Source organism: Centroberyx gerrardi, chromosome 5 (assembly GCF_048128805.1).
Source record: "Centroberyx gerrardi isolate f3 chromosome 5, fCenGer3.hap1.cur.20231027, whole genome shotgun sequence".
In the NCBI taxonomy this organism is placed as follows: Eukaryota; Metazoa; Chordata; class Actinopteri; order Beryciformes; family Berycidae; genus Centroberyx; species Centroberyx gerrardi.
The window spans coordinates 17,128,239-17,148,513 of record NC_136001.1 but is presented as its reverse complement, the minus strand read 5'-3'; the positions used below and the strand labels follow the sequence as shown (position 1 = coordinate 17,148,513).

At 41.8% G+C, this 20,275-nt stretch overlaps 3 protein-coding genes across 5 annotated transcripts; all 3 read right to left on the bottom strand.

The window, feature by feature from the left end:
• Positions 1–724: 724 nt before the first annotated feature.
• On the bottom strand, positions 725–3,051 carry tusc2a (tumor suppressor 2, mitochondrial calcium regulator a). Its single transcript, XM_071895265.2, has 4 exons — positions 2,919–3,051; positions 1,914–2,147; positions 1,682–1,802; positions 725–1,579 (listed from the first exon to the last, which is right to left on the bottom strand). Exons 2-4 carry the CDS (start codon positions 2,060–2,062, stop codon positions 1,514–1,516), a joined length of 336 nt encoding a protein of 111 aa, XP_071751366.1. The 5' UTR covers positions 2,063–2,147; positions 2,919–3,051; the 3' UTR covers positions 725–1,513.
• Positions 3,052–3,378: 327 nt separating this feature from the next.
• Positions 3,379–14,764, bottom strand: LOC139908519 (ras association domain-containing protein 1-like). Of its 2 annotated transcripts, XM_071895242.2 has the most exons (7): positions 14,487–14,764; positions 13,756–14,105; positions 12,465–12,589; positions 5,586–5,690; positions 5,207–5,498; positions 4,714–4,829; positions 3,379–4,592 (listed from the first exon to the last, which is right to left on the bottom strand). In XM_071895242.2, exons 2-7 carry the CDS (start codon positions 14,072–14,074, stop codon positions 4,446–4,448), a joined length of 1,104 nt encoding a protein of 367 aa, XP_071751343.1. In that variant the 5' UTR covers positions 14,075–14,105; positions 14,487–14,764; the 3' UTR covers positions 3,379–4,445. The 2 variants fall into 2 exon arrangements, with proteins under 2 accessions (XP_071751343.1, XP_071751344.1); XM_071895243.2 differs by lacking the exons at positions 12,465–12,589; positions 13,756–14,105; positions 14,487–14,764 and adding an exon at positions 8,373–8,854.
• Positions 14,765–15,828: 1,064 nt separating this feature from the next.
• On the bottom strand, positions 15,829–20,148 carry zmynd10 (zinc finger, MYND-type containing 10). Of its 2 annotated transcripts, none has more exons than XM_071895291.1 (12): positions 20,060–20,148; positions 18,953–19,061; positions 18,646–18,762; positions 18,501–18,554; positions 18,158–18,310; positions 17,962–18,050; positions 17,663–17,757; positions 17,361–17,533; positions 16,749–16,874; positions 16,521–16,642; positions 16,290–16,415; positions 15,829–15,928 (listed from the first exon to the last, which is right to left on the bottom strand). In XM_071895291.1, exons 1-12 carry the CDS (start codon positions 20,146–20,148, stop codon positions 15,829–15,831), a joined length of 1,353 nt encoding a protein of 450 aa, XP_071751392.1. The 2 variants fall into 2 exon arrangements, with proteins under 2 accessions (XP_071751392.1, XP_071751394.1); XM_071895293.1 differs by having other exon boundaries at positions 17,361–17,524.
• Between the last annotated feature and the right edge of the window lie 127 nt (positions 20,149–20,275).

The window sequence follows — 20,275 nt, the reverse complement described above, 5'->3', positions numbered from 1 at the left end:
GATCATCATTAGAAGTGATTGAGTAAACATACATGACTGCCAAACAGCAAACAGTACAAAACAAACTGGAAATACCTAAGAGGCCATCCAAAGCTCACTCATGAACTTGGTACAAGTACAGATTGCTGCTGCCACCTAGAGTAGAGCTGTTATACCTTAAACAACGTGGTAGTGTGTTTCTCTGGATTTCATTCAAAATAATGGCTGCAGATTCCCTCCCTACTATTTGCATAAAGCTCAGTAGGGAAATTAGAGGGGAGGGGAAAAAAACATGCTTCAGTTGTACACCAGTCTTGAAGCTCACCAAGATAGACTGAAATTCAAAAAGGCAATAAAGAGAAGCATAATTTGGTGATGTTGGGGTTATACTTTCAGCTGCCATTAATCTACATATAATAACCACTTCACTGAATATAATATTAACCTGTCCAATTACTTATCGTAGCCTAAAATGGTGGCACCATGTACACAAAAGGTTTTAGTTCTGAAACTGTTTATTCTTTCTGGATGGAAACCCCCTCAAATTAAAGCTGGCAATTGGCACTTTAATGTGATAGACACTGCATCAGTTCACATCCAAAGTAACAAGAATATGGAACCAAAATGTCACTGTCCAAATGCTGTAGGTGTGTGCAGATACTGTTAGGACCATAATCCAGATGTAGTAGAAAGGCTATCAAAAAGCAATAAGTTATATGTGAATCAGACATTTTTGGACTCAAGATATTTAGCTCAGTAACGCATTTATTCAAGTATTTCCAACTAAGAAATCTGATATTATTTACATCATGTTCACTAGTGCAGGTCTGAGCTCCAATGACAGAGACAGACTTAGACATGACAATATATTACAGGAACATGACCATATATACAATGAGTTTCACAATCCTTCATTATTCTAGAGCTACTACATCTTCCATCTCTCTCACACACATTCTCTCAAACAAGCCTAAGTGCACACATGTACACATACACAGACACACAGATGCTAACACTCTTTACACATTTCACACAAGGCAGAACTGTTAAAGCCTTTTCACATCAAGGATGTTTTTTTTTTCCTGCAAAAAACTCACAAGAGAAATACAACTCCACTTGATGTATTCTCTAAGACTGCTTACACACTGGCTGCGAAACTGTTGGGTAGTTGGAAGAAAAACCTGAACCATCTCTATTTTTGTGAAATTCAAAATATGGATTTTAGTCAACGGGACATCTTCTGACCATCGTTGTATTCAAATGTATTCATCTTTATGCAATTTATATTCACATTGCACTGGTGTGAAACATTTGCTCTTAACATTTAATCCAAAATATCAACTTCACACGTCCAGTTTCTTTCTCATTTTCTCTCCAGAGCCCAAGTTCCAGTCTTGACCAAAATGCTTCAGATTGGAACAAGACATCACTCCATCTCTATTTTCTCAGAAGAGTACAAGCATTCAGAGAGGAACCTAAGATGACTGGCAGACCTGTAGCTGTACTTCACGGTAGACAAGTCCAGTGCGACTCTTCACACCTCACAGAGGATGATGGGGAAATCTACATGAATACAGGGGTGGTCGAGCTTCACAATTCCCTGAAAAGAACAACAGCCACATTCAATGGAGACGACAATTTATTGAAAACAGACCCCAACCCCAGGACACACAGGAATTTCAACGTGGTTCCATCAGCTCACCTGTGGAATCAGATTCTTCTGGATCCTCTTCAGCTTGGACTTCTTCCTGCCATTTTTTGTCACCACTGTCTCTTCGTAGAATTCATGTGCAAGATCCCCATCCTCGTCATAGTACAAAGAACTATGAACACAAAACTACAGGTTAGTCTGAAAATGCACTACAAATCGCACCAGATTAGATTTAAGTGAAGAGATGAAATTAGCAACCTCTTACTAAGCATGTGTCATTTACCTCCTCCTGGTGAAAACAAATGGTGTTGCGTTTCTGGAGCCTTTGAGACGAGCCAAAGACTGTTCATTCCCCTCCCCGGTTGAATCACCTGCAGCTCCAGTGCCTGAAAAAGGCCAGACACCTTTGGCTTTGGATCCACTTCCTCCCATCCTCACAGATGGGGCATAGTCTCCAGTTTAAGCTTTAAATCGGTAAAGTGGCCAGACACTCCCAATTCTTTAACAAAGCCAGGATCTGAAAAATAAAAGTGTACAAAATAAAGGGCACATTATCAACCAGCCTTTTGCTGCTTGGTAGTGGGCACTTGAGTGCAAACTTGTGTGACATTTCAGCCTAACATACTGGTAGTCCATCTGAGGAAAGGCACTTTCATCCTTTCAAAAGAGGGAACTATCCAATGCATCCCAACTGTCTCCAAGAAACATAACTGTATGGGGAATAGATCCAATCCATTCACGCTAAATGATAAAAACAAGAGCTATTAAGTAGCTAACGTCAAGCTTGTCAACCTTAAATGTACATTAAATGGCTGTCATTAATGTAATTCGCTAACCCTAACCTGACGTTGTTTTTGCCATGTCAAGCTGTCCATGTTTATGTTACTAACGCCAAGTTAGCTTTACATGAAGCTAACCAACTGGGCCATTCGACAAGCGAGTCAGTGGTTTACCTTCACACCGCAAACTAACAAGCTTGTTCATCATAGCGTTAGCTACCTTGCTAATATTACTCAAAAACAGAACCGTTGTTTTGTAGCTAATATATACCATCTATGTTTATTATAAGCGGCCGTAAGTATCCTGTCAATCTTGCTAACGGTAATTATTCGCTAGCTAACGGTACCTACACTCCACAAATAGGTTAGCTAGCGTATTAGCTTCTGGTACTGAGACAGTTTTAGCGGCGTTAACGTTAGCTAGATGGCTACTGCTAGCTAGAGAAGCCAGAAAGGTCTGTCAGTAAATCACACAGAGGATCATTTTGTCCCCCAACTAAAAAACTCACAGTACTCCCGAAATAGTCTTCTCGCCAAGTTGTATCTTCTCACTTGCTGTTAACACTTCATGCCTTAGCTATCCAGCTTCAAAATACATAACTTTAATCAGCAGCCAGCTAGCTGATGGTCCTGTTAGCTGGCCACGACGTTTTGATCCCAGCGATGATAATTGGTCAGCTGACTTTGAGGGAAGAGATTTGACAGCTGCTGCCGCTGCTGGGCAGGCAGGTGGTACAGATACTAGCTACTTTGAAGGAAAACATTAGATTTATGAGCAGTCGACAGCATGTTACACATATGTTGATTGAAATCATGGCTACATGAAAAAATATATATATAAATGGTATTACACGTATTATACCCAATATTAACAGTTTTATACCCAGTCCCCGAATAGCTTTTCGCATACATTAATTTATGACATTCATTCTCTGAAATAATACAAAAACTCTTGATGATTAAGTTGAGGAAATTCTTTAATGAACGCAGTGCACATCTGTCACAACATTTAAAAGTTGACAAAACAAGTAACCTTGTGCATATGGATAAAATCAAAGACAAGTGAACTGAATAACAGGACAGAATCGTTTTGTAAAGGACAGAAAAACACACAAAGAACAAACATGACTATCTGCTTCCAGTTAAGCATATTGTAACAAGTTTCATTGAAGATTTCACAGTCAACCAAAGTGACCTTGACATTGCTCTCTTTGACATTCATAATTCCATGCAAATGTCCATACATCAGTCATACTCACAAAGGGACAGTAAAAAAAATAAAAGTTGCACCTATGCAGGTGCATAGAAAGGAACTAGCAGACTTTGGGCCTGGGTCAAATGAAAATCCAAATACCTTTCAGCGACAAACATGTATTTAACTTTCCAACAGGTTAACAGCCAGTGAAATATCAATTTATGAGGTACAAAGCATGGTTTGCATGGTTGGTTGTTCTAGGAACTGCTTGACTTTGTCTAAAATGACAAAGTCAGTCATGCCATGGCTGCCTCCTGCAATTGGTCTGAATTGTTAGCATGTTAGCTAAATAATAGGAACAGCTTCCAGAGATTTAATTAACTGCTTAACTATACTATAGTGCTTGATTACAGCACTGGATCAAGTGTATAAGTGACACAGGGATTTTTGATATCTTAAAATGGCAAACCCATCACTGACATCCTCTTTGAAGTTAAAGTGACATAGCTGAGGTACATAGGATAGGCAAATTGTCCCAATAATGAAAAGACATTACTGGATAAAACCAATGTCTAATCAGCCACAGTCTTTTATGCTATCAACTCTCATTCTCTCAGGCACATCAGACTCTCCAGGTGTAAGGCACTTCTCATCTCTCTCACCATTTCACACGCACATTCGCGCTAGCTCTCTCTCACCGTCTTGCGCCCTCTCATTCTCTCGTTTCACCATAGAGGTGTTGAGTTGTGTTCTCTGGGATCTTTGGATGCAATGATGACTGGTCATCTTCAGATGATTTTCCAGCCAAGAGGTGCATGTTAACCCCGAGGGCAGAGTCATCTCAGCCAGGGGTAGAGCCAGCCAACGCCTCCTGCATCTTAGTGCGGGCCAGAGCATAGCGCTGCACTATCTGCTTGACATGCTCCTCCTCTTCACGCTGCAGGATGCGCAGGAAGTTCTTCAACTCGGGCATAGAGAAGGCATGCCACTGCAGGTGGTGAAGAGAGAAATATTGTGCATTAGTGTATGCAGAGTAAATGAATGAACCATCTGTGTATGATCCAAGATGTGTTTTGGATCTTCCACCTTTACATTCATGTTAAACTCACATTGACCTCTCCGGTTTCATTCTCCTTCAGCACGTAACTGAGGACTTTCTCATTGGGCCCAGCACACAGACGCAGGTGGAGCGGACGCTCATCATCAGGTAGCTTACGAAGATAAACTGAGGGAGATGGAGACAAAAAGACTCAGTTTAGATCACTGCGAACAAAGTATGAATGAAAAAAGTGGAAAAAAAAGAATCATTTGGTCATGGCAGGGTGGAGTTTTCCGCATCTGCACCCTCCCCCCCTCACACAGCCGATCAGGCGGCCAATCAGAGCAGCGCCTCATTATCATAGCATCCCCGCCCACTCAGAACAGCGCATAGTTTAACAGGGGAGAAACTGAGAGGCACCACAGAGGCTGGATTTGTGTGTTTTTTTGCAACTGAATTCATAACCTTGTTTTAAAGACCACTGGGAAATGTTATAAACTGCTAAAAAAAGAGCATAATATGGGACCTTTAAACAAGTGAATTGAATTCAAAAGGAGCTTTACCTTGGTCATGACGCTCGCTGCGCTCAAACAGAGCGAACTTGCCAGGATTGTCCACCACGGTAAACTTCTTCAGCAGTGCCTCGATGACCTCACGGGCAGAAGTGCGGGAGCTTATGTGCAGATGTTTGGACGCATCCTTAGGCAGGTAGAAGGAGGTGCGACGCTTCACTCCACCAGTCTTCCTCCCTCCACCATCATGTCCTGCAGCTCCTTTCTTTGGTGGTGGAACCGACACAGGCCGTACCAGCTTGAACTGTACCTTGATGAACCCAGTGTAGGAACCATCTTTGCTCTGTTGAGGAGAATAAGATCATTGCACTCAGTGAAGAAATTTCTTACATTACAATGCATAGGCTGGGTGCGCATTATCAGTACTCACCATGTTCATGAACAGATTGCTGTTGATTTGAGCATTGTACTCCTTCACCTTCTGCTGAATCTCTGCAGTTGTCAACTCCTGTTTCCCCCATTCAATTTGTTCATCCTAGAGAGGACAGTGATAAGATAAATGTCTATTATGTCTATCTATATTTGCAATACTGTTACAGTGTTATACCACCAGGTGTCAGCATTGAGCCTTCACTGAACTGGGTACAGTCATTTTACTGAGCATACTGTAGTTTGAGTTCCTTGAAAACATCACATTCAGCATAGATTACAGAGTGAAAATAATAAACAACAGACCTTGGAGATAACCTAATATTGATCCAATTACCAAAAAATGACACAAGTGTGGCTGAGATGCCCATCAAATGAATTTAGACTGGTCAGGCTTCCACATGGGAAACTAATCTCTTTATAGCATGCCGCTGCTGTTGGATGAAAACACACTATGTTCAAAAATAAGCTTTTCAGTAATTAAGAAAATAATTATTACTATCCAGTAGATGCCCATGTACTATTTGAAATTGCAAAATGTGTTTTGATGGCATGGACCCAAAATGGTCACAAAATTTACTTGACACAGAGTAAACAAAAAAGGAGATGTGAAGCTTTTGTGCGTTAGCAACAACAGTGTAGATGAAAGCTTGATTTAAACATAACATAATTATTCTAACAGGACTGCTTACTGTAGTTTAGAAGATTACAAGAGATTTATAAAATTTACAAACAATATTTTGGAATCATAGGTTTGTTTAATAGGTACTTTGTGTTTCACTCTCTTTCTTTCACAGAGTTAGTACCAGTTGCATCAGACTCCAAACTTCCTGTCAACGTAGCAAAGGCAAAAGCGATGATGTCAGCTCTACCCTCTTCCTGTTCTGCAACTCCTCCTATCATGCAATGGGGAAGGGGGAGGGAGGGAGGGAGGTGGGGTGGGTGTAGCCATGTGGAACTTGCAGCTGTTTGCCATGTCTGCGAGCAACGGCTTTGCACTGCATTCCTTAACTCGGTATTCATGTAAAAATAGCCTCCGCTTTCAGGCTTCCCCCACCCTCGTTACCAAGTGGGAGAGACAATGCCTTCCTCTGTTTTACAGGCATATCCTGTGAAGTCAGCTGCCTCATCACCCATTCACTCCCAGTCATTTTTCAGTCATGCACATTTGGCCTATAGCAGTCCATTACGCTCACACTCGTTGACACAGCAACCTCAATAAGGCTCTTCCTGTGTCTAATGTTCAACTGTTACTTCCTCAATGAAAAGAACATTTCACTGAGTACAACAAAACTCTGGCAGCACAAGATTATTTTTTCCTTACTGTGTATCAATTAGCCCTCAGTTGCTCAGATCAATAAATAGGATTGGAGCAGGGGTGTATTTTCCTGATGAGTAAAATGCTTGGATCAATATCCATAAATTCCTCTGGATGTTGCTAACATCAGCACTGACACTGATACAGATGCGTCTGTTATGTTGAACAAGCATAAGTAAAGGATAGGATCAATTATGAAAATTCTTATGGCATACTCCTTTCAAACACTATCCAGTCTCCCAATCACTTCAAAATGAGGTGAACTACAGTTGAACACTGGATTGTCTAATGAAAAACAAACTGGCCACAGTTGTGAGCATTAATTCAGCCGGGTAGCACATAAATCGATGTCAAGCTGTACAAGATCAATAGTAGTGATCCTTAGGCAGATTGAAGGGCTGCTGAGTTAATGTGCAGCTGTTAAGTAATCAATAAGTCAACATATGAGAAGTATAGTAGTATCTGCCTGGTAGTATATGGAAGTAGCATCTTAAAACATGCACCAACTGCATGTTCTCTGCATGTCCACAAAAGTAGTGTGATACCAAAATGATTGTGTTGAATGTGCTTATGTAAAATGGTTTCAGCACAGAGACAAAACAACAATCATTGTGACGAACTTTACAGGAAATAACATGTTGCTCAATAAAAACTGATAGTTGAGTGGGCGGGTAGCAATAGGAACATGAAACTCAAACATGATCTCCTACGCAATGACCAAATCAAAAACACTCCATGAGTAATTCTGCCCAACCTTAAATGTCTGTTAGTGAGAAATAAGTACAATGACCGCAGACATGAAAGACAGGGAATGAATGGTGTGTGTTGGGAAACTTGAGTAGCTAGTATGCGTCACTAAACATGAAGGTGTGGGTTGTTCTCAGTAAGAGTTCGGCTGGCTCGGTGTGTGTGTGTTACAATGCAAAAATATGATATATATTTGCTTTACATTGCTGATTAATGCAAACTGTTGAAGTTGAGGTAGCATACATGTCATGTCTTTCATGAGGTTCACTCACAACTAGACTGTCATGATCAAAGTTGTGGCAGAGAAAAGAAGAACTTCCTTGTTTGTGTATCCAAAACTGGGAAGTAAGAGACCGGGCCTACAACCAGAGGATTGAGTTCAAGCCCCCATGTTGGCAAGCATCTGCTCTGCTGAAGTGTCCTGGAGCAAAACACTGGAATCCCTACCAGCTCCAGAGGTGTTGCTCTGTAACTTACCCTGACCTCTGACCCCTCTGTGGAGGAGGATGGGGGGATTTCCCTACAGGCATCAACAGCATCACATTAAGCCAAAAACAGACAGGTTAACATGATCAACTCCGAATAGGGCCAGAAATGCAAAGTAACTGGAGAGTAAACCTTCACTAAAGCGGATCACACGGCTGTCTGAGCTCTCATCATATGCTAGTATGCTATGCTGAGATTGTTAATTCAAGCCTGCATTATAAATTCCGCCCTTCTCACCTGCTTCTCTTTGCGGGGTTTGCGAATGAAAGATGTCCGGGCAGTAAAATACTGCTCAAACTCTGTGTCCGAGTCATCCTCGCTGCAGTAGCCGCTGCTGGCCGAGCTGCCCCAGGTCATCTCGAAGGACGGAGTCTTCTCCGAGCTGCTGCTAGCCACTTCTGTCATACTGACTACACTAAAACCACGAAGAGACGACTAACGTGGTAGAACCGGGCTGAGCTGCGACGACAGAAAGTGCGAAGATATACCACTTTTCGACGAGTTTAGTAAAGACTGCCAAGAAACAGGAACTTGTCTCTAACAGTAAATCTAACGGTAACTCGACAACAAACAACTGACCTCGCACGCGGCTAAATATCTCTGTGATAGCGGTTAACTGTTTATTCGAGCACTTTGATAACGGCAGGCTTGTCTAGTCTAGAAAAACTAATTCGACTTTCTTTTTCTCCAACCGACCACGTTTCCACTGTACCGACTGTGTGAACAGGATGCGCTCCAGCGCTCCAGCCCCCGCCCTAGCTGCCCCGCTTCCTTCCCCCCGCCGTGGCCCCACCCAGGTCGGTTGACTTGAGTTTGGAAAATACACAAAACCAGCGCGACCGGTCCCGATTGGACGCCGACAGGAAATACCAACTCCCTGGTGACATCACCGCCCTCCTAACCCCCCTCTTCCTGTGTGTCAATACAATAATGGCAACGTGAGAGCGACATGCTAGGGAATCATGTGAGGGGACAGTCGGGTCGCTCAGCCAGGGGCCAACATGTGAGGAGAGATGTACAAAAAGACACCCAGCGCAAATTAGACAGCCTACACTTCCAGCCAAAGGCACAGGGTTCATTTCAGCTTTTGGGGGACACACACTGTTTCAAACTATGAATTCTGGGCAGCAAATTACACTGACAGGCTACTCTATGGGCATAGTAGGGGCCTAAATGCAACTCCGTTTTTCCTCACTTCATTGGCAAGATTGAAACAAAAGATATAGATTTACACAAGAAAAGTCTGCAGGTCTGATACAGTGCGGAGACATATTGGTCAATGTGAAATACAGTAAGACAATGCTAAACTCAAGAGCAAACACTACTCAAAATATGAAACATAGCAGTCTAATTTGTTGTCAAAATGCCTAAGCGCATGCATTAAAAAGTGTTTCAAACAACTAGGAGAAGGGCTTCATTTTTTTTGAAGGGGAAGGGTAAAAGCCAATCAAAAATTGTGCTTCAGTGAAACTCAGCTGTGCTTCTAAAAACAGAGCGAGTAAAAATACAAGTATGTTTGCAGAAATATATGCAGAAATATATACGGAACGATTCTTCCTTCCCCTGATATTGCCCCCCTGTCCCCCTCCAAATCTACGCCGCCTATGATTGCAGTCAAAGTTAACATTTCTTTTTGGACTGGAAATCCCAGTCATATCCCACCACAGTTGCTGGTTAACCCCATCAAAGTTGTAATCAGTAACGTAATTCAAGGAGATTATTACCCAAACTCAGTAGGCCTTTCAGTTTTACTTTGCCGTATTTGAGGTAAAAAATGTAGAAGGGGATGGGCTCTGATGACTCACTTTTGTTGCAGGTGCACAGAACAAACTTCAGATGAGGTAAAAAAAAAAAAAAAAAAAAGTTAAAAGAAAAAAAAAAGGGTCAAAGACATATTCTGCACACTGCCAAATATTAGCTGGACAAAAATCTAAGCAAAATCATCAGTTTATTAATACAAATGCATAGTGACAAACTTAAAGGTGTAAGTGCATCAACTAAAAAAAAAGGAAAAAGGGCTAGAGGAGCTCATGCTTTCACCATATTTGAGGTATAAAGGCATGGTACAGGTAAGAAAAGGTGAAAAATGACAAAGTTCATACAAACAAATTTTGTTTTGTGCCACTTTTTGTGAAGACGTATAACGCCTGACACTTTAAATGGCTTTCTGAGATTCTTGCTTTCACTTTCAAAGTATTCCCATAAGTAATCCCCTAATTTTTCACAAGCATCTGCAATCAGGATAAATTATTCGTTTAGGTACCGAAACAGAACGCAGTTACATTTGTTACAACCCCGAAGGAGTCAGATTGTGTGAACCAATTGTATATGACTGACCAAGCTGACCTAAATCTCATGGTGTGCCTGATGTTCCTGCTACAAGGCTGTTCGTCTTGGGGCATCAGTCGTCTAGGTCAGCTATCAGGGATGTGGAGACATGTGGAAGCCATATCTTGTCACTTGAAGGACATACTATCTGTCATTACTCCCCCTGACCACTATAGAGATCAGAGGTCTCTCAGTACGGAGAGACTTAACATCACTGACTCTGTTCATGGTGTTCCGCTCCAATGATACATCATTAAACTTCTATGTCTACTAATTCAGTGATTCTCAACCTTTTTCATATCAAGGACCCCTAAATTAGTCCACATTAGGGCCATGGACCCCCATTTGATGAGATATTTTTTCTCTCTGACCCAAATCTGAGAATATTTTTATTGTTAGATATGATTTTATCCAGAATTCTATGACTATCTGTATTGTAGGTAGAGAGATAACAGTGAAACTATGACCAAAACAGTCATTCTTCTACATTCTCTAATTATGTTAGCTTCTTGTAAATTAAATAATGCTGAAGTTTAACAATTCATCAATTTGCTGGGGACCCCCTGGAACCCCCTCAAGGACCCCTGGTGGTCCCCCGGACCCCACGTTGTGAACCACTGTACTAATTGATCAGATCGACTCCTGTCTGTTCCTGTGCTCAAGTATCAATATCACCATGCAACACTCTGTGTTTAGATCAGGCTTTACAACTTGGCTGGACCAAAGGCAAAACATTTTAGCTTCCAATAGGCAAAATGTTAAGAATCATTTTTTTCGCTTTCTATTGTTTTTTGAGATGTATGCCATTTGGAATTTTCATTTGTAATGTAAACCACAAGGGAATGTATAACTGCACTGCCATGTACCGTACAGGTTGAAACAATAAAAATTTGAATTACAAAAAAAAAAGAATCATTTTTTTCTGATTACAGGCACGATGATCCTATCCCATCTGCATGCTGTGTAGCGTGTGCAGTCTCTTGACCCTAGCCACCCATTAAATTAATTATATCCATTTTTTCCTGTAGGCTGGCAGACTTCATCCCTTTCCATCAGAAGGGGATGAAGTCCGCCAGCCTACAGGAAAAAACAGGACTATTAAATCATTTGTGCCGTTTGTGTCATGTCCGGATTAAACAAGGGAAGACGGGGCTAAAACATAAAACTGCTTCCTTGCTTATAAAGACCAGCAGGATGGTTCATGCCTCCACCGAATTTTGATTATTCCATACAAGTGTTCAAATGAAGGTGTTTTACTATACATATCATACTGAAATGTCATCCGATTTTTATGCTTCTTATTTGTTGGTACTGTGTGTGTTTTTATGTATGTGTATGCACGTGTGTGTGTGTGTGTGTGTGTGCAGCACCATGCTCACTGACTCGGCAAACAGAATTTCACTATGGGAACAAATAAATTGAACTTGAACTTGGGACAGTGTTACAGGTGCGACGTGTAGCATGTTGTGTTTCTCAAAATGAAGACACTTCCCTAAACCCCTTTGCTTCCTGTCACAAAGAGGATGTTGCTGCTTGCCCCCCCTCCCTGGCATCACTCCGCATGCATTTGTTTTGAGGAACAAGAAGAAGAATAATGAGCTTTTAACAGCCCTTGATAACAGCAAATATGCATTCAGAGGAGGTAATGTGAGGTAGAAGCTATGCAGTTAAAATAGTGGAGCTGGAATAAAGTTGTGTTTTTTTTGCAATGTAAAATGGTTCCAGTTTTGTGTCGTAAAGCAATTCAGCAGATTTCCCATTAAATCTGACCAGGTAGCACACAACAAAACATGCAGTGAAGACGCATTTTTTTACGGTAATTATACCACTGTCTCAAAATGGTAATAATTTTGTGATTATAAGTTACTTATGTTAAAATGTTACATGTAGGCTACACAAATGTGACAGTGAGCACTACTACTTTTGATTGTATGCAATGCTGCATATGAGCCATGAACGAATTAAATATATATTTTCCTTAGCAGCTACTAAGGTCCTTACCACATTTGTGTCCGTTTCTATGGTGTGCTCCACAACACACGTGTGGTCGACCGTAGAGCCTCGGTCCCAGCTGCAGTCTAGCTGGATGAGGGCACGGCAGCGGTAGTGGCATGTGAATCTGCAGTCTGCAAGAGTGGGAGTAAAAATGAGACGGGGATAGAAAGGACAGATCACATCAAATCATGTGCTTTCACCAAAGTGGATAGAAATTGATTGAATTTAAACAGACACTTTCAAATATATAAATACATATAAAAACAATTTTGGCAACATTTACCACACATTTGACATTAGACAGTTTGTAATTGTAAATAGGTGATGTCCTCCACTGGTCATTTAGCGTCATTACAGTTAGGTTCGCTATCCCATGCTGTTACCATGGTCTCTCTCTCTCTCTCTCTCTCTCTCTCTCTCTCTCTTTCGAAAAACAAAACAAAACAGTAAAGACATGTCTTCAGATGCATCATGCGCAAACAGTAATATTTCATCTGTTGAGTGCAGCTGTGAAATAGAGTGGAGATGACAAACTATCATGAGTCATACAGATGTAGAATGTAGGCTAAACTAAATTAATTTACTAGGTGTACATGGTGTTCACAGTGGTTAGTGGTTGCTTGGATCATTAGTGTAAGCTCTACATTAGTGTCTCTGTCTCATAATTATTTGACTGGTTTTTCAAGTTCGGATTATTGTTAAAGAAAATGCATTTTTTTGCACGCTACATGATTTACACAAACCGCAGCTATGTTTTAGTAGGTTTCAGTTGATGAAAAGGAAGTTGCAACTCTGACATGCAACTCTAAGATGAGTCTTAAAAGTGAGAAAAGCATGCAGGTTGTCGGCCAATCCAGAACTTACGTAATGACCAAACCACATAAAACCACTTAAACTAGGCTACTGCATGCGTGTGAGGCACTGACATGCTGGTGGGAATGGTAATGTTTGGCTTTATAGAAACTGCTAATCAAAACCTTTTGAGGCCCAGTGAACAGTGCAGTCCTCGAATGAAGCCTCTCTAACAAACAACACATTTACTTCTGCTGAAACACAACGAGCTGGAACTATACAGCTCGGCAAGCAGTTAAACAGCCATGATATACACAACTGTATAGCCTATAGAATGGTTTGGGCCTGTGGCTACACTGGTGGAGTTTCTGCTGGTTATATCTACATCTGTAATCACCAAATCTTCTCCTCTTGGTCCCAGTGCTGATCATGCATCTGCGCAGAAACAAGCATGCCTGCAGTGCACACACGCATATGCACACACCCACACACTGCTATAACTCACTGGCACACCGCAGGCTCTGCTTGTAAAGCCCCCAGATGAAGTCTCCGCACAGGTCACACCATGTGGGCTGAGCATGGCTGCAGGGCTGGAAGTTGTGTCCCTCGCCCTTCTCCTCTCTGAGCCGGTGATCGTTGGTGTCAGTCAGCAGTCTGATGATGCCCACGCGGCTCAGCAGCTCCGGCACCTTCCCCGGGCTGATCCTCAAGGCGTTGGTCCTCTCCAGGCGGGGAGGCAGGCGGGGCAGCTGCGTGCCGGTCAGCTCTATCTGCTCCGTGTCCAGCCTCAGGTCACGGAGCTCGATGAACTCCCCCCAAGACATGCTGCCGCTCACAGCCTGGCCTCCATTATCACTGACAGGGACAAATAACAATAAACTAGTTGATACACCACCAAGCAAAACAACAATTTGGTAACTCGGTGGAAGCATTTTCATTACAAATGCTCTTGCGTAATACCTCGGATGTTGCCAGCTTCTAACGGGACATGTCGGGCTTGCCCTTAGTACCGGGGGACTAAAAGCCCAATTTAAAACCCAAATATTACTTCAATTAAATCAGTTGGGCGGTAAACTTGACTGCCTGCCTTCATAATCCATTCCTCCCTGCATAAAACAATGAGAGGTGCATTTTGGGGGAACTCGGATGATGAAAATTCAGACCAAACAGCCTGCTTGGTTGATAAAACTATGAAGAGATGCAAAACAATTTCATTTTATCTTCCGTCTAACTTACCAAAACAGGGGAGGGGGAAGCAGCACCCCCGCGGCAGCCGCTTTGTCTCAAAACTTCTTCCAGCCAACACGAAAAGTTTCCGCAAGAATTTGTCGGTTTCCAAGTAACGGAGGTGTGCAGCAGCAGCCTCGGGTTCATCTCTGGAAATAATCTGTCACCGGCGCGAGCCGCGGAGCCCCCGCTCCCCGGAGAAGTAGCCTATTACACCGTAACAGCGGTCCTCGAGGCACCCATCTTTTTGTTTTGTCCGCTTTACTGTGGTGTAGGATGAAAACAGTTTATCATAAAAGAACAGAAAGTGAGATGAGACTGACATCCGGAATATTTTCACATAGGGGGTGCTTCTGAGTCCAGAGCGCAGCAGTGGGCGTGTTCAGGCCCCCACCCCTCCAGACATGCAGTGACAGTGTGATGGATTTGGGTTTCACTCAGGACAGCAGTGAAAATCTATCTAAAATGACCTGTTAAACCTAATTCTTATGATTATAATACTCAATACTAAAGACAATCATCTCATTTGATGTTGCTTTTAATCTTTTTTTATCTTGTCTTTAGTGACAACTCAGACCAACTGTATTTAAAGTAAACAATCACTGAGGGCAAAGTCTGAACATATCCAGCAGAAATATTAACCAAGAAGAGGGACAGACATTTCTAGCCATTAACTGAGTGACTATGCATGAGAGATGTTCTATAATACTTTTTTTTATCTGTCTATATGCAGAAGAAAGTTTGGATTTCTCACTGATACGTGTAGTTTTAAAAGATCTAAATGCTGTGGTGGCTAATACCAATGTGCAAAAAGACAAATCAAAGGGAACTCATTAAGACAATTTAATTTGCTGCTGGTGCAGTGAAGTGCACTCATTTCCCCGGTGTCAAATCCAAGATCAAAGGAATGTAAAATCTCATTGACAGAGAAGGCATGCACACAGGAGCTGGAGGAAGCCTCTAATCATGAGGTTCAAACGATCAGACCACACGGCCATTAAAGAAATGAACTTTTGGTTAAAACAGTATGACAAAAAAGTTAACACACAACAACAACAACAGATAGGTTTACAGCTTCATTTTCTAAAAAAAAAATATATATATATATATATATATATATATATATATATATATATATATATATCAAATTCCTCAGTTGATACATGACTGACTTCACTGGCATTACTAACAGGATTATTAGAAAAATGTTGCTCATAAACCCAAATCTAATCTCTTGAAATGTATAGGAATCCCAAGTCTAAATGCATAGATGCAGATCTGTTCTCATCCTCTCTTATAACCCAAGATTTCCATCCGCCCTCAGTCCAAGTATTTGCCTCAGCAGTCTGTCTCAGGTTTTGATATTCAAATCCCTCTGAATCTTCTCTGTAGCCTCTGTCATCAGCTGGCAGGCCGTCTTGTGTTTAGGCCAGTGCTTCACCTGGCATTCTCTGCAAACAACAGGCAGGCAAACAAGACTTTAGACCCTCATCTATATCATCAAAAAAAGTAAAATATTTAGAGTATGTCCAAGAAAATAGAAACAAAATCCACTGGACTGGAGTTGAAGAAGTTTCGCCACTCATCCAAGAAGGCTTCATCAGTTCCATCAGTTGTCCAGTGGATTTTGTTTCTATTTTCTTGGACATCTTACTACCTGGATGACTGAAATGAAGCTACACAGACATATTTAGAATATATCAATAAAACAAAAACACGTATTGAAGACATACATCATTACAGAAAAGTGTATTGTCTGATCATCTTGGATATATGTTTGCATTTAGAAACAGAGTTAATTCTGTGTCTTACCTGTGACAGTACCACTCTCCCTGGCAGCGAGAGCATCTCTTTGCAGCCTCCTTCCCACAGGATCCACACTTGGGCTTCTCAGGGATTAAACTCTCCATCACATCCAAGCTGTACGTCTGGGCCAGCCTTGTTGGAAACAAATAACCTTAGCTTACACAGAGACAATGCCTGTTTGAGTACAGTTTCTGAGTCCCTTCAGTGCTCAGCTGGTCACATGCTTCCAGTATTTACCTCTGTGCTTGTTGCCTCAGGTCATTCTCAGAGGGGTTGAAAGTTTCTTTGACTTGATACTTAGCAACAGCCTTCCACTTGCCAGAATTCTCATGCATGATGCGGTTCCACATCTCTGGGAGCTATAGGTAGAGAAAAGCTTTTAAATATAAGTCAAAGGTAAATGCAGAGGGACATACCGTAGTTAGATATAGAGATGTGTGTGTGTGTGTGTGTGTGTGTGTGTACCTGTTCCAGAATTAGTTCTTTTTTTGGAGGGGCGGGGTCTGTAACAGCAAGATGAGCGAGGAAACGCTGGAGTGCCACCAGGTTTGGCAGCTGGTCCAGCAAAACCTCTGTCAAGAAACCCCGCAGCTATGGCACATGAATGATAAGAACAACACAGTATAAAAGGAATAATAATGGACTTTTTCCAATTTAGACCTAAATTATCTAACATGTGTTATGCAGACTGTATAAGAAGAAGAAAAAAAGCATTGTGATGACAGGATGATGCACAAGGCTCTCGTGTTACATAATTAATGTAGCAGGAAGAGGGAGAGAAAACTAATAATAGCAGGAAACACCTCAGTCAAAACAACCCCTGGAAACTGAATCTGTGTTCTGACGAGTGAGGAGATCAGATATGATGTTGGAAGACAATGATCTGGCACTCACACACTTCCTGAGCTTCAGTTTGGAGCTAACATCCAGTAGCCACTTGGATGGAGGAGGAGCCGATGATTGATATGATTTATCAATACCAGTGGCACAGCACACGACCAAAATGTAAGGAAAGAGTTTGGGGACCCAAATTCTCGTTGCAGTGTCTGAGAAAAATCTGTTTTATTCATAATATACCTTCAGAAGCTGATTCTTGTTGAAATTGTTGAAGTCATATTTCCGTTGACAGTCTTCCTTTAGTAGCAGGTTGTAAAGAGCAATCCAGACCTGACCGTCTAGTTTTGTCATCTTTAACTGGTCCTCTAGTGGGATCTTCTGCCATTTGCCATTTATGTACTTTTCTACCTCACCTATAGTGGGAGACAGGAGTGCAATGGAATGGAGGATCACTTGTGAGGCAAAAATGGCCATTTTTAACAGATGTGAGAATATGAGGACATATTTGAGTTAAATCTTAATGCATGTGATGCGATATATACCTGAACTGTAGCGACTCCAAGGGCAGCAGTCGATCAGCTGGACCAATACGCAAGGCATGTTATGGGTGCACAACATCCGATTGATGACACTGATACTGTAAAAAAAAAACACACACACAAAAAAAAAACCCACTCAATTTTCACCAGCAGCATTGTGTTTCTCTCTCAGTCTATAAAAAAACAATGCAGTGCTTTACTGTGAACTGTAAGTGCCTGAAAATGTGGGATGAATTCTTGCAGATTCTTTCATGTAAGTTTCTAATCCCTAAACCTCACTGGCGGCCAGGAGGTTCTCACACCTGTCAGTATGGTCAGTGATGTAGCGCAGCACAGACAGAGCCTTGAGGGAGATCTCAAACTCCAGCGCAGCACTCTGAATCTGCAACTCCTTCACCAGGACAAGAGAAAGATTTGATTAGTTAAAAGAAAGACTACGCTGCAATAGTCTGAACTATACCTGAAACCAATCCATGTTAAAAAAAAAACTCTCTTTACCTGTATGGAGGATGCATCTGCTCTCGCTGTCAGGCTGTGTCGGTCCTGAGTCGGGGCGCCCTCCCTGGAGGTTTTACTAACCAGCAGGGTGAGTTTGCGGTGGCAGTAATCCACCAAGTCAAGAACAGAGTCATCAGCTGCCTCGCATGAATCCTGCACCCCACACAAAGCACTTTCAAGGTATCACATGAAGCTTTATTTACAAATAAATAACAACCTGTCTAAAAGAATGAAGCAGGAATGTACATGCACTCACTGTGTGATCACATCCATGTTTTAATATAGTCCATGTTAAATACACATAGCTCATAACTTAGGGATATGCATTTGTGTACACACTCACCTTATGAAACATTATCGTTTCAAGCAGGTTTATGACTGTGGCCTCATGGTGAATCTAAGGGGTCAGAAAAGCAGAAGAGGAAATGGCAGCAGTTATGACCACTGCAGTGCAAACTGACCATCGTTTTACAACTAGTCCCACTCACCACCATGTACAGATGAAATGTACTCTTGGGACTGAAGTCCTGCAACTGACAGAGAATGGGGAACACCTTCTGTTTCCACAGCTCGACAAGAATCATCTCGTGGACCAAAGTGGGGATCTAGAGAGGGAAAGGAAAAGAACAAGATGAATGATTGCCTGTTTTTAATGTCTCTACTGTGCTGTCATCATTCTAAGCAATAGGAACAAGAGGACCAGCCCCTAAATAGGCTTTTTATTACACTGTTGCAGGGCTGGGCTGAATGCCATTGACATTTAACATCACAGGGCTGTATAGTGGTGGCAATCACCTTTCCATGTGACACAAGAAGCTCCTTGATGAACTCGTCGTGCGTAGCAGAAGCGTTCAGTATTGCCTGCATGTTGAGTTTCTCTATATACTCATGCTGTCTGAACCACCTGTCAACACACAGAGACCAAAATCAAGAAGCAGAGTTATGACTCACAGACTTTGGAATACTAGTATTCTTGCAACCCCATTTTCAATTCAAGACATGTCTTGTATTCATGACAGAAAAGTAACTCTTGTGTCTACAGGACAGGCCACGGTGGCTGGAAAATCTCAAAATTCACCAGCCACTCACTTACATACATAATGAGAGTAGGACTTCCAAACGATGCTTGGTTACCTGCTAGAGTAGACAAATTTAACAGCCACAGCAACTAAAAAACACTCTAGCCTTAATGATAACTTCCCACTATGCTTGGATTGTTTGCATAGATGCTGTTTTTGTGTGTATTTGTTGCTTGTCTGCATGCTTTATGTTAACAGAGGGCAACTTGCCATGCACAGCACACTTCTCAGATACTGGTGCCAACACCAGAGCTGCCTATCTCCAGGAAGTTTTTGAATTGGCAGCCTATAGACAGGCCATGAAAATCAGAGCACACCCCACTCACATCCTGAACAACTAACTCCTCCATCAGGTAGACCATACTGAATGTATGATTGTTTGATGCATTTTCCCTGCAATGTATATTGATGATGAGTTATCTAATGGCCTGATTGTATGATGTGTTTTTACCCCACAATGAGGTGTGTATGATGTTAAGTTATTCTATGCTGCTGTTGGTTGCTGTTTCCATTTTGTTTTAATGTCCTTGATGTTTCCCCTGCAGGGACAATAAAGTTTATCGTATCTTATGTTATCTTCATGGAATTGGCTTCCATAAATTACTGTATTTGATAGGCAATTTAGTTTCGACAGTGCTATTAATTTCTAAAAGGAGACGTTACCATTAGAAGGCATGCTTAATTGATTCTCTCCAATGGAAAAAGTAGCCTTTCACACCTTACAATGTGGAGGTTTTATCAAATAAATCTGATCCTGATGATCTGATCCAAATCCTGATGTCACCCCGGCTAGCTTGCTAATCTGCTAGCTCGGCTGTCTTACCTTGGAGAGCCGATCTCCCGGAGGGAGAAAGTTTCCAGACTTTGAACAAACCCTTCTGCCTCAACAGGCAACACGACCGAGGTATCCATTCAGGAGACCGATCAACAAGCTAGCAAGGGTAAAAAATCAATCAAGTAGGCTATCATTCAATCCAAGTTATTGTTGAAGTGTCGTTAGGAGCTACACTTGATTTCCCGTGGTTGTCATAGTTACTGT